Genomic DNA, 15,567 nt, shown 5'->3' on the forward strand with positions numbered 1-15,567 from the left:
CTTTTTGATAACATTCTGATATTGCTTTTTCAGATCAAGACCAAAAGATTATTCATAATCAATAAGAGAGCTGAAAAAGAATTCTTGAGAGAAAAAGACAATGATCTCACAAACACTCAAATGAACAACCAGATTATTGTGTGAGATACATTGATAGAGATTGAAGACAAATGTAACACCCGGTTTTTCAAAGCGAGGGTATATTTTTTTTTAAAAGTAATTAAAAACGAACAAAGAAATAAATCAGGAAATGCTTTTGGATAAATAATTGAGTCATTATAATTTACGCAGCGGAAAAGTTTCTCCAATTATAAATCCAAAACATTTACATAACATCAAATGGTACATGGAACCCATCCAAAGATGATATCAAACTGATAATATTTGTATAAGTACAGTTTTCCAAACTAAAAATACTTCAAACCAAAAAGAAGGACCCCTAGTCCCTATACATCATCCTAATCTGATCATCCTACCAAAAAGCTATACACCCTGAGTAATCTCCACGCGCCCCGTGAGATCCTCCTAACGTAACTGCAGTCAAGCGTTCCCATCTCCATTCCTGTCCGTAGGGTACGAACCGGTAGGGCCGTCCTGACTCTCATCTGAGGGCAAAGCCCAGATTTCCACAATAGTTGTAAAGGGTCACCAACCAGAAAATAACAGTTAACACATAGCAATTAAGTTTTTGAATGCTCAAAACAACTTTTCAACTAAGCATGCACCTTAACAGGATTTTCAATATGCGAAAAGTTCATACAGTACATTGCCAATGAAAATGAAGGTAAAATGCAGTTCTCGATCTCCTAATTAACACATAATAAAACAAGACATGGATAGATTCATGAGCAATTAATCATACAACTAAAACTGAGGATTTTCACTGAGCCAATCGATTGGGCAATCGATTGGGGTGAAGATTTTTAATGAAAATAGAATCCTGGGCTGAATCAATCGATTTGGCAATCGATTGACAGGATAACGGAGCCCCTGACTTAATACCAATCGATTTCCAAATCGATTTCCTGAAGGTTTTTAGTGAAATTTTGAACTCTGGCTTGATTCAATCGATTGGGCAATCGATTGACAGGATAGCTGAGCCCCTGACTTAATGGCCAATCGATTGGGCAATCGATTTCGTAAGGGATTTTTCGAAAACTGATTACAAAATCGATTGGCTAATCGATTTTGTTCATTTGGCCAAGCCCCTGACTTCCATCCAATCGATTGGGAAATCGATTTCCCTGATCATTTTTCCAAAAATTCATGAATTAACCTAAGTCATTCCTAATCAAGTTCACAACTTAACACTTAGCAATTTCTACGCGATTACCACGGCAATTGGGATCTCGATAACCATCTTACTTACACACAATAATCAACACATAACACTTAGCATTTTCAACGCAATTAACACGATAAATCAAATTCAAATCACTCAATCATAAAACTCAATCAAACACGACTCGTGTGCCAAGCACCCTAATGCAATGCGTATATGCCAAAATGCATGGACTCGGAATTCCAAACCAAAACCCTCCTCGAAGGGCCGTAAATCATAATTGTACCGCCTATCGCAGGCCAAAGTACCAATTACCGAGGTGCCACCTATCACGGGTCAGCACGATTTACTAAAATGCGTAAATCATAAACGTACCACCTATCACGGGTCAGTACAGTTACCATGGTGTCACCTATCACGGGTCAACACGATTTACTAAAAGAAAAAGCGGGAATCGTAAACGTACCGCCTATCACAGACCAGTACTGTTTACCTAGGTGCCACCTATCACGGGTCAGCACAATTCACCAAAAATGTAAATCGTAAATGTACCACCTATCACGGGTCAGTACAGTTTACCAAGGTGTCACCTATCACGGGTCAACACGATTTACTAAAATGTAAATCGCAAACGTACAACCTATCACGGGTCCGTACAGTTTACCAAGGTGTCACCTATCACGGGTCGACACAATTTACCAAATGAAATGCATGAGCATACACAGACTCCATTCACAACAATCGTTAAGCAAATGCAGATATTAAAAGATTCCCCATTTTTAATACCCATTTAACTTAAACGACTTTCAAACAACATTAATTAAATAAGTCATTAAGAGATTCCCCGTTCTTAATACCGATTTAACTTAATGATTTTCAAAACAAAACGTTAAGCAAACAGTCATATTAAGAGATTCCCCATTCTTAATACTGATTTATCTTAATGATTTTCAAAACAAAACGTTAAGCAAACAGTCATATTAAGAGATTCCCCATTCTTAATATACTTTTGACTTAAACGATTTTCACACAAAATATTCAGTAAACGAGTCATTAAGAGATTCCCCATTCTTAACACTCATTTACCGGAACGATTTTCAAAAACGATCGTTAAGTAACCGGGACATTAAGAGATTCCCCATTCTCAACGCCCAGTTAACTTAAACCTTTTCCTCAAATGCACATTAAGTAAACCGAGGTATTAAAAGATTCCCCATTTTTAATACTCGTTTAACTCTAATGGTTTTCAAATTCCACAGAAACAAATTCAAACATACTTTCACATTCAAACCATAATTCACAACAACCACACCAATTAACAAACATCAAGTACGAACACACCAAATACAACGAACACAAATCACGCAACATAACACCCAGATACATCAAATTTCATTTACCACGAAACATTCATCATTATAAACAAAACCTAACTCTAAGGTTTTTACCCATAACGCACTAGTTTCGTTTTTCCCCAACTCGATACATTAAACCCTAACAAATTCCTTCCCACACAACCACAGATAAGTCCCTAATGCAACTAGAAGTTTGGAAGGAGCCCTTACCTCAACGTTAGCTTTAACGTGCGTTTCCGGTACCGCGAGTAATTCCGGTAAAATCTCCGCTCGCAACGCCGCTTCCAAATTAGTTCACTAGCACCGTAGCGTGGTGGTGAGCAACTTTCCCTTCTATCTCTTCGAGAAATGAGGTTTGGATCTAGAAGAAACGGAGGGGTTTGTGTTTGGATCTCAAATACCGTTTTTCTTCGTTTTCGAATCAAAGAGGAAGAGTGGAGTTGCGAAATCCTTGTTCTAACTCTCACCCAATCTTGGGTTACTAGTCTTGAAGAAAAGAAAGCAACGAAAATGAGAATGGGAGAAAGGAGGGAAATTGGCTCGCGGTCGCAGAGGAAGAAGATGGACAATTGGGATTTTCTTGCCTTTCTTTTTCTTTCCTTTGTTTTTTTCCTTTCTTCCTTTTTCCTTCCTTCCTTTTATACTATTTTCTTTTCCTTTTCCTTCCTTCCTTCTAGTTTTCCTTTCTTTTTCCCTCCAAACAAACATATATAGATAATAAATATAACTTAACAAATATCTCAAAATATCTAGATATTTGTTAAATTACCGTTTCACCCGAAACGCATTAAATTATCCGTAAAGGATTCACCGCAGTTAATTTCAATTTATTTATCGACGAGAAATTTTAATTGGCATCAAAATATCTTTTTGATTATAAAACTCCAAAATATTATTAACTTTGGCTCAAAAGCCTCCGAGCCAAAATCCAAAATACACCAAAAATACATAAATGGTACTTTAAAATTATGGGTCTTACACTGCGCGCCGCTATTGTCTCCTGCACTACAATCTGTTATCAATCTACATTCTGCATTGTCATATTCGGGTAATAAAAGAACTCCACTAAATTTTTTTTTCCGCAAATATGATTTTTTTTGCTTTCTAATTCCTGTATAAAAGAGTTGGAAGCTATGTTTATCTTGGTTGTATTGATTGTGTTAAAATAATAGAGTAGAATGTTATTAGTTATGCCAAATTATTTTTGTAGAGCTATTTTAAGTTGTTATACTTGTTTTTTTTTCTTTGAAGTTGTGATACCTGCAAAACAGAGCAATATATGGTTCATTCATTATTCCATACTTTTTCTTTCATTTAATTATTTTATTAAATTTTTAGGTTACTTCATTTGGAAAGTTTGATCAAATATGTCATCTTCAAATGTTGATTGGAAGCCACGGGTTGGTATGAAATTTGATAATATAGATGTGGCTTATCAATTTTGGCTTACATACAGTGTCCATGCTGGTTTTGGAGTTAGAAAACGTTATGCGAACAAGAATAAAGACGGCACTATATCATCTTGTAGGTTTGTTTGCTCCAAGGAAGGGGTACGAAAGATAGACAAGAGAGATGTTTTTGTTAACATCCATAAAGCCGAGACTAGAACGGATTGCAAAGCAAGAATTTCACTTGTATGCCAAAATGGAAATTTTGTCATCCATGAATTTGTAGAGGATCATAACCATCCTCTACAACTTCCAGAGACAACACACATGCTTGCATCACATAGGAAGATAACTGAAGTCCAAGCATATGAGATTGATTTGGCTGATGATTCTGGATTAAGGCAAAAGTCAACATTTCAACTTATGAGCACACATGCAGGAAACAGAGCAAATCTTGGATTTACACGGTTGGATGTGAAAAATTACCTCAGTGCAAGAAGACAAAGAAGTATGATGTACGGAGATGTTGGTTGTCTTTCACAATATTTTCAACGACAATTGTTGGAAAATCCGTCTTTTTTTCACGCATACCAAATGGATATAGAAGAACAAATCACAAATGTGTTTTGGTGTGATGCAAATATGGTGTTGGATTACGGGTATTTTGGTGACGTTGTGTCATTGGACACTACATATTGTACCAATCATGCTAATAGACCGCTTGCTTTGTTTTCCGGTTTCAACCACTATAGGAGTTCGATCATTTTCGGTGCAGCACTATTGTATGATGAGACAATTGAGTCATTTAAGTGGTTGTTTGATACATTCTTACAAGCACACAACCATAAAAAACCAAAATTGATACAAATGGGAAAAGTGTACACGCACGTTGTATTTGAGTTGTTTCAAAACGAGTTTAAGTTATTCCTAGCTTTATCGATATTAGAGAGAAATGAGTCTCACTCTTTATGTGAATATGTCATAACTATGGTTAACCATGAAGGATTTTGGAGAGTGTCATTCGATCGTGCTTCAACCTCTATTACTTGTAGTTGTCGAAAGTTTGAGACATTTGGCATACTTTGTTCACATGCATTGAAAGTGTTTGAAGCAAATGATGTGAAGGTCATTCCTGAGAAGTATATTTTAAGAAGGTGGGCAAGAGAAGCTCGTTGTGGCATTGTGCACGATTTTAGGGGAAAAGAGGTTGAAGGAGATCCAAAGTTATCTCGAACACGGAAGTTTAGACAAGTTGTCTCTAAATTTATTAGAGTGGCGGCCGAGGCATCGCCTTGTGAAGAACACCTTAAGATTGTTGATAACTATGTAGATGTCATGTGTAAGAAAATAAAGGAATGTCGCTTACAAGTCATAGACAATGAAATTAATGAGAACCCGACATTTGTGAGTAATAATGTTATGCAACCAACGGGGTTCAAGATACGGCCTAACTTAAAGAGACACATGCATAAGCGTCCTAAGAGTTTTATTGAAAAGAAAAAAGCTCCGTCTAGAAGGAAAAAAGCTCAGGTATATAAGTTAATATATGGATCAATTTTTTAATTTTACATGCATTATGCTTGGTTTTAATTTAAAAAATAATTTTAGGATAAACTTGGAGAAAGTCACATGCTCGACAAAGTATCTTGTTCAGCACCTCCAACTTATGAGCCCCCACAAACACAAAAGGATCAGTTCAGTTTCACAACATTGTTGATGGTAATTTTATTTGTGTTTTAAAATGGAGAATACTTTCTTTTAAATCTATCATAATGTTAATTAGTTTTTATTATTATGTAGGCACCCCTTGATGAGACAAACGTTCCAACATTATACTGATTGGGAGTGACTGATTAGGAGTAATACTTTTGATATATTAATGATGTTACTAGAGTTGTAAGCATTTAGTTCATAGTGATATGTTGCGTAAAGAATTAGAAGATGTACCACATATGTTCCATATCTATTTTGCTTTATATTGTGTATCCTGCATAATTTTGCTTTAATATTCATAGAATATCATTGTTGCGTTAATTTGTTTTTGTGCAAATCTATTTTGCTTTATATGAATCATTTAATTAATTTGACAAGAAAAATGTAGTGAAACAAAGATACTCAATTCATTATATTTAAAAATATTTTACAATAGAACAAGCGGTGTTGAATTCAGTATCAAATATATCATATCTCTACTTTACAAAATTCCTATAATCAATCTTGAATTATAAGTATCAAATTCTTTTGAGCAGTGTTGATGTCTTTTTGCTTGTGTTATCAACTCTTTGGATGGAGCCTTTTGTGGGCAGAATCTGCAATTGTGTATAAATTCAGAAACTCGGCAGCATGGTCCTCATGATCAATCTGCAGTTGTGTTTAACCTGGTATTTCCAAGAATCTGCAGTTGTGTATAAATTCAGAATCTGCAGTTGTGTATAACCTGGTCTTTCCAAGAACCCTTCAAGAAGAAAAGAATTGTTAAAACAAAATTTTAAAAAATAAACAGAAGAAATATTGTTTCAATCAGCTCCTTAAAGGTTATTAAAGCATATGATATGATATCAATATATTTGTATGGGAAAAGTATAGCAGAAATGTTTTTCTTTTTCAACTTCAAAACCATATCAGTAGATTTTGACTCAACAAACATTCTCATCAGTATATTATATGTCAACGTATTAGGCCTGCACTTAAGTTCCTTCATTTTAGCATACATCTGATGTGCACCATTCACATTATGCAACTCAGCTATGCATCCAAAAATTGAATTGAAAGTGCTTGCATTAGGATCGACCCCTTTATTTAATTGATGAATTATAGCTATCATACTGTCATACCAGTCGTAATATGATGAATTATTTAATTGCTATGGCAGAATTACATGTCGAAAGTCACACCTAGTCTCTAGCAGGACCATTAAATATCAAACATAATTCAGCTAAAGTAACTAGTAAATAATATAAAACTAGAGGATGATAGACATTCAAGACGTTTTAGTGCATTCAAAGCACTTACAAATACAACATAATCGAGGAGAACATATGGAAACAACCAACCACCTCATTGTCATTCTCATGTTATATTTTCAGTATTATTAATAAGAACAATACAAAAAGGTAAAATAGAGAAACAGATGTTGGTTACTTACGATAGGATTCAAAATAGCTTTCTAAAGATAAAATTATTTGTCTCAATATATGGAAGAAAAAAAGTCTAAAGTGATTGTTGATAATATTAATGCAAGATAAATTACCTGTCATCTCATCATTCACTTTCATATAAGAGAATCTACCTTTAGCATAAGAGAATCCTACTCCAATTGGTGTCTCCAAATACAACATGTTTGCCTCTGCAACACAAAGTAACTAAGTCTATTATCATAATGAGAGAATTCCATGAAATGTAATGCAATGATTAATAATCCAATATAACACCTCTATTCCAACTATGATCATTTTTAATCAGAACTTCACCATTTGGTCTGAAAGGTCCATTTTCAGAAAATGCACTTATTCCAATAGAAGAACAGCCTGGTCCTGTACAAAAAAATAATTACCTTACACATACAAAAACAAAATAATTACCTTACACATATAAAAACTCCTTAGGAATATTTAAATCCAATTTTGAAACTAAAATATGTATAAACAATACAAAAAGGTAAAATAGAGAAACAGATGTTGGTTACTTACTATAGGATGGCCTTGTGCAGTCTTAAGAAGAAATAGAGGAAGCTGCAAAAAAAATGAACTTTTTTTATAAATCCAAACAGAAAAAAGTAATCAAAGGGTGAAAATTAACATATACTATAACAATAACTAACATATAACAATAACTATTCATATAAAAATTGAGGATTCATCACAAATCAAAATTTGAGAACCACAAACCCTAAAATTCAAGTTTGGGAACTTTTAAATTATTACAATTTGTCATTCTTCAATGGAATTCCATAAAAACACTAAGCTGAAATTGAATAATTGAGAAATTGACCATACCTAGAAAATTGTTCTATAAAGGAGATAGTGAAATCCCCCAAATTTTTTGAGCTCACCGAAACCAAATCAATAGGTGTTGATTCAGATGTGAAATTGGTATCTGGATCCCAAAAGCCACATACGAATTTCTGAATTTTTCGACACGGATTGGACGTTGCGAAGCCAAATTGGATCGATGCCATGGAAGCAAAGTGTTTAGAGCATGCGTTTTTCTTCTTCTTGAACTTCTGTTTAGGCCACGAGACAATAGCGGCGCGCGACGGTGGTCAGCGGCGGCGGTCAGCGGCGGTGGTCAGTGGACAAAGGTGTGGGGGAATGAAGATGCCATGGAAATGAAGGGTTCTAAGTGAACTTGAGGAAGAAAGAGTGGAAAAGGCTGATGCTTTTAGTTTAAAAATAATAAGGCCACGTGGCTCTTTCTGAAGCATCTGATTAATCCAATGGCACAAAATGGGTGAAAGGTAGGGTGCCTTTCCCGCCTCTAAGTCAGAGAATCCTTTTCCATAGTTATGGCACCTGATTCGAATATTTTAACTAACAATAAAGATATTAAATATTTTAAACAATGTAACATCTGATAATTTGATATTGAATAATTATGTGTTTGTTTTTATGTGGCTCAAAATGATCAAGTGTAATTGCAAGTTTTAGTGGTTTTTTGTTTGACACACATTCTTTCTATATATAGTGTTAAAGTTAAAGGGTTTAATTTTGTTTTCTATATTTGTAACAAGATTTCATATGATCTTTGAAAATTCATATTTTATTTCAAGATTTAATTTTTTATAAAGATTTATTCAATATTTAGTTAAATAAGCATTAATTGCTCCACAAGATTAAACAAACATTAATTTCTCAAAGAAATAAAATAAGCATCTATTATGACATTGGCACTTAATGTCTTAAGCATCTATTATGACATTAATTTCTCAAAGAAATAAAATAAGCATCTATTACTTGAAGAGTATAGAAGAAGGACTCGATGGAAGAACGATCCAATAATCAAGTGTTTGTTTCTTTGTGACTTAGAATGATAAGTGTGAATTGCAAGTTTTTGTAGTTTTTTGTTTGGCATACATTGTTTCTATATATAGTGTAAAAGTTAAAATATTTATTTTTGTTTTCAATATTTGTAACAAGATTTCATAATATCTTAAAAAATCCATATCTTATATAAAGATTTAATTATTTTTGGAAAGATTATTTTAAGATTTGGTTAATTAAGCATTAATTACTCAAAAAGATTAAACAAAGATTAATTTCTCAAAAAATAAAAAATAAACATCCATTATGACAATTGCACTTAATATCTTAGTAAGATTTAATTATTTTTTAACATAAAGCAACGAGTATAAAATATAAAGTAAATTATTTTGAAGATATATATTAAAAATGTTTCGGTAGTAAAAGATTTTTTTTTTGTTTTTTATACAAAAAAAAAAATATTATGTTAGACAATCATACAATTAATAACTAATTATTATTTTTTATTTTACTAAAAAAATATAATTTTTGTTAGTTGTATTTGAGTAAAAAAAATATTATTTTAAGTATTTCAATAATATTTATGTTAAATTGTAGTTTCAATCTTCTATTTTAAATTCTAACAATTTTGGTACCTTGCTTAAATTTTTTGGTCTAAAAATAATAAAATAGAATATGTTAAGTAATGTAACATATGATAAAATAATATTAAATATTTATAAGTGTTTTTTTTTTTTTTTTTTTTGACCCAGAGCGATCAAGTGTGAATTACAAGTTTTTATGGTTTTTTGTTGGTCCCGCATTGTTTCTATATATAATGTAAAAGAAAAATGGTTTAACTTGCTTTCTATATTGTAACAAGATTTCACATGATCGTTGAAAATTTATCTTATTTCAAGACTAAATTATTTTTTGAAATATTATTTTAAGATTTTGTTAAATAAGCATTAATTGCTGAACGTGCATTAATTTCTAAAAAAAAAAAAAACAAATCAAATAGGCATCCATTATGCCATTAGCACTTAATATCTTAATAAAATTTAATTATTTTTTAACATAATGCAACAAGTATAAAATATAAACTAAATTAATTTTGAAAATATAAATTAAAAGTATTTTTGAAGTAAAAGATTTTTTGTTTTTTTTTTACAAAAGTAAAAGATTATGTTCTTATATCTTTTTTCTATTAGACAATCATATAATTAATAAGTAGTTATTATATTTCATTTGAGTAAAAAAAATATAATTTTTATAGTTCCATATGAATAAACGTAGTTTAAAAAAATTAGTCAAAAAAAAAAGTGTGAAATATATTCGATAATAGTTATGCTAAATAGTAATTTCGGTCTTCTATTTTAAATTTCAACAGTTTTTGGTATCTCTCTCGACTTTTTGACTAAAAATTGTAATATGACATATTATAAACAATGTAACATATGATATGGTGACATTGAATAATTATAAGTGTTTGCTTTTGAGTCATAACAATTAGGGTTGTCTATGGTGCAAAAAATTGAATTGAATTAAACTATGTTAATTATTTGGTTTAATGTTTTTAAATCACTTTCGAATCAAGTTCGGTTCTGAACCGATTCGAAACTGATTTATAAAAATAAACCAGTTTAATATTATGAACAAATTTTTAGTTAGAATCAGTTCGAGTTAGTTCTTCGGAAAAAAAAAATTGAAATTCTTTTGAAAAGAATTTGGTAAATTCTTTCAAGAATTTTTCTTTTTGATTTTTCTTTTAAAAAAAGAATAGATATAAAAAGTTATTAATAAATTCTTTTGAATATTTTTCAAAAAAAAAAATCAATTTATCAATATAGTTCAATTAACTATATATTTTGTACATCTCTAATAATAATAAGAGTGTATGTGTATTTATTAACTACTTTAAGTATTTCCATATATTAATTATTTACCTTATCAATAATTATTTTATTGAAAATATATTAATAATATTTCAAAATTTCTATTTTAATTTATAAAAGTGTTATATTGCTGCAGTATGTCTTTAAGCTTCTTTATTTTCACTATAAGTAACCTAATTTCTATAAGTAACCTAATTCCTAATCTAAAAATATTCCTTCTATCCAAGTTCAGTCCAACACATTATGAGGCATAAAACAAAATTATCTGACGAAGCTTTTTCAAAGTTAATAAATAAATTATTAATATTTTATTTAAAATTTATCTTTCACACTTTTTTCAATGCAAAATCATTTCTCAAATTATTGTAATCGATTTCGTTTAATAATTCTTTTTCAATCAATAATAAAACTAATTCATTTAATCTTTCTTGTAACATCGTTGATGTTAGATAAAATTTTATTAAGTTGAATTTCAAAAAACTTCTGCTAAAGCGACATTTACAGGAATTGTTAATATTATTCTATAAGCAATATATGTATTTGGAAACAAATTAATTTTTTTAAAATAATTAAGTATGTCATTGGTGTGTCATCTTCTACTTGTATTATCTCTCCTAGAATTTAAGTTCTACAAATAAATATAATCCATAAATATCTGATTTGTTCTTATGTTTTAAAGAACGTTTAATGTTAATGCAATTTTCTTTTAATTTTTTATTATCCAAGGATTTTAATTTCTCAATATTAAATTAAAAATTAAAAATATTTGCATAAAATTTAAATTGTTCAAATGTACATTAAAATGAAGTAATTAATCTAGTGAAAAGTAATTCAAATAATGATTATACTAAAAATTAAAATTTTTGTATAAATCTTTTTTTTTTGTGTATATAATCATAAGAGGTTTAAAAAGTTTTTATAATCTATTATTGGATCTATATAGCGTATAAGAATTAAAAAAAAAAAAAAAGTATTTTTTATGAAACCTTAAAGCAAAGACTTTTCTTGCGCCGATTCTACTTCTATCACTATACATTCTTGTACCCCTTCTCTAGTTTCTACAAATTCATGTATGTTCTATTGATTTAATCCTTCTTTTTAGGGTATACTTTATCCTGATGGTTCATATGTGATCAAATCAAATTTATAGCCTCAAATTTAGATTTAGTAGAAGCTAGTTTGACCGTAGTCTAGTCACCTTGCACTTTTATTTAAATACATCAATCATTTACCTAGAAATGAAACAAGTTAGGATTTTGGAATAAGAGGGATTATAGCATTTATTCGAGATGGGTAAAGGATTTTAACTAAGCAATGATGTGAGCACACGGATACATTTTGCTGACGTTGTTTTTGAGTTTTGTAAAATTATTTTAAAAATAATTTGCAGTAACTAATAATATTATTGAGTTGAGTCACAAATTATATTGTTTTCTTTAAGATGTTTTACAGTATTGTCTAAATTGTGCAAGACATACTATCAACCACGAAATTCTCTATATAATACAACTCAGATAAAAATTGTATCGAAGTTTTATTGCAACGTATAAAATCATTTTAGAATTATACCCTCAAAAATTGTAAAATAGAAATAAAATTTGAGATGAAGTAGAAAAGAGAGAAAACTCGGAATTTTTGGTGTTTTTAAGTGTGATTTTAAATGGAGCGCAATCCTCTATTTATAGAGGAATATTAAAATAGAACGGAGAAAAAACTGCGGTCCAATTGATCGGATCCACATAAACTGTCGCACGAAAATAATTAGGATTAGACCAGATCAACGAAACTGCGGCACAAAAATAGGGAAGGAGTTGAACAGATCGGTTGTTGGCTATTGACTCGGTGAAAGGCAGAAACGTGACACATAATATCAGAGAGAAAAACGCACACATTAAAATATTTTTATTTTATTTTTTTGATAAAAATAATACACTAAGTCGAACCAGTCAAACGACGACGGCACACACGTGGTTGTCTGTTTGAGTGCGCTCTCTCCCTTTCACAAAATTAGGTACCACTTAGGGAAGACTCCAAGTGGCATACCTCCACCTTATAAACACTATTAGTGTGTGATATCCATCTTATGTGGGACTTGTTTTTTCAAATTCAACAAGAGTGACTCCTAGTCTTAAACTATAATATCTTCGAAATCAACCCACACACAATCTTTTCATATGGTGTATTCTCAAAAGTTCGTGCATTGGTGGCCCTTCATGTCTATCATAGTATAGTGAATGCTCTAGAAATTATGTCTTGAAATTCCATAGGAAGCTGCTCCACTTCCACATTCACCTAGATTACGTCTATCAAGAGTATTTATGTAGTTCGGATCTTCACTCTACATAGAGTATAGATCTCATTAAGAGTTTATATTTTTACTGCTCCAACAATTATGCTTCTTTGATTTATAATAACATGTTCATCTCATATCACTTCAAGACTTGTTATTTACCCATTGAACTTACTTCATGGGATCTCTAGTCTTTTAGGTTGGGTAACCATCATGAGCGACTCATTGATATAAAGGCAATAGTCTCATTCTTTTGAATTTATTTAGGACATTCTCTCTAGCTAATCATTTTGTTAAAGGGTTGACTAAATTTTCATCAGTGTGTACATGATCCCTTCTAACAGCTCCTTTAGAAAGCAACTCTCCAATTGTGTTGTGCTTACAACGTATCGATTGTCTCTTATCGTTGTAATAACGATTCTTAATATTTGCAATAGCTACGGTACTATCACAATGTATCAAAACAATTGACATTGGTTTTTCCCATAAAGGGATCTCAGTTAGCAAGTATCACAACTAGCTCGCTTCTTCACAAGCTAAGCTAATGCAATTATTTCAGACTCCGTAGTGGACTCAACCAATATCGTATGTTTCTTCAATTTCTAAGAAACAACTCCACTATCTATGCTAAATATATAGCCACTGGTTGCTTTGGAGTCATCTGATAAAGTGTTCCAATCAGCATCACTGTCTCCTTCATGGATGGCAAGAAATCATTGATAATATAATCCTTTAAGATATCTCATGACATTGTCAATAACGTGTTAATGCTTCATACTAGGTCTATTGGTAAAGTTATTGGAACCAAGTTGGTTTTATACTTAGAGTTTAGATGTTAACAAAAGTATTTTATGAGAACAAGTGCACTAAGAAAGAAGATGAATGTTGATCAAAAGAAGATGTACAAGATGCACCATAAGTCCAAAAAATTCATGATAAATGCAATCACCTTCAAGGAATTTGACAAATGCACCAACAAGGAGACAACAAAAAGTATTTATGATAGTCTGATTTTGACCTATGAAGGAAGCAAACAAGTTCTAGAAGCAAATACCAACCTCTTACTCAAAAAATATGAGTTGTTCAAGATGGAAAAAGATGAATATATTGAAACAATGTTTCCAAATTCCAGACTCTGGTCTTAGGATTAAAGATCTTGAAAAAAGTTATACTACTGCGTATCAGGTGAAGAAGATACTAAAAAGTATGCCAAGCAACTGGAGACCTAAGATCACTCTCATTCAAGAAGCAAAGATTTAAATACTTTTAGCCTGGAAAATTAATCACCTTTCTCAAATCACATGAAATTGAACTTGCAGAGGATGAGCCCAAGAAGAAGCAACCAACCTTGGCTTTAAAATCTAAGAAGAAGAAAGTTTTGAAGGCAACAACAGAATCAGAAGATGATAATTCAGATGATCAAAATGGAGACTTAAAGGAAGAGGAATTGGCTTTTATAACGAGAAAAATTCAAAAGATGTGGCACAATAAAAGAAAAAAATTTCCCCAAAGATATTACAGGCAATACATTAAAGGAAATAATGATAAATTTGACAAGAAAAAAATCATCTTATATGGATCATATGATTTGCAAACATGTTTAGTAGTGTTTTTGAAAAGTTTCACACTTGGATCATATAGTGTGCAAGCAGGTTTAAATTCAAAGTAATTGTATTTCTTTAAGATCTTTTCGACATAGTGAGACTAATCCAAAGAAATTCTATTTTCTGCTTATTTCCAAGAATTACACTCACTTCTCTGAGGTCTTTCATATCAAAGTTGTTATAGAACAATTATTTCATAATATTTACAACATGAATGTTTGAACCAAATAAGAGTAGGTTTTCTACACAAACACATATGATATTGAAAACTCCATTTTCAAATTTATAATAAATGCATTTGTCACTTTCATTCACTTTAAACTCCATTTGTCAATTTAAACTCACTCTAATCAAGTTACCAAACCTTTCACGCCATTTATTATGAGCTTGTTTTACACCATACTAAGATTTATCTAAATTATATACCTTGTTTTCTTGACCATGAATCAAAAACCTTCAGGTTGTTACATATAGATTTCTTCTTCCAAATCACCATTTTAAAAAACAATTTTGACATCCATTTGGTGTACCACCAAGTTATGAATAGCAGCAAGTGAAATGAGTATCCTAATGGATGTAACTCTTATGACTGGTAAAAAAGTGTCAAAGAAATCTATATTTCTTCTTTGTCTAAAACCTTTAGCTACAAGGCGAGCCTTGCATTTATTACAATTCAATCGAGTTTTAGTTTCTTTTTCATGATTCATTTCAAACCTACCGGCTTGCAACCAGAAAGCAAGTCTACTAAAAGCCATGTATTGTTAGACTCTAGAGAATCTATCTCATCGTTTATAT

General features: G+C 31.1%; 1 protein-coding gene across 1 annotated transcript; it reads left to right on the forward strand.

Moving 5' to 3' along the window:
- The first annotated feature begins 4,004 nt into the window (after positions 1-4,004).
- LOC101507947 (protein FAR-RED IMPAIRED RESPONSE 1-like) lies at positions 4,005-5,864 on the forward strand. The gene is made up of 4 exons (XM_073369621.1): positions 4,005-4,748; positions 4,818-5,555; positions 5,634-5,744; positions 5,826-5,864. Exons 1-4 carry the CDS (start codon positions 4,005-4,007, stop codon positions 5,862-5,864), a joined length of 1,632 nt encoding a protein of 543 aa, XP_073225722.1.
- The last annotated feature ends 9,703 nt before the right edge of the window (positions 5,865-15,567 follow it).

This window comes from Cicer arietinum, chromosome 6 (genome assembly GCF_000331145.2).
Source record: "Cicer arietinum cultivar CDC Frontier isolate Library 1 chromosome 6, Cicar.CDCFrontier_v2.0, whole genome shotgun sequence".
NCBI lineage: Eukaryota > Viridiplantae > Streptophyta > Magnoliopsida > Fabales > Fabaceae > Cicer > Cicer arietinum.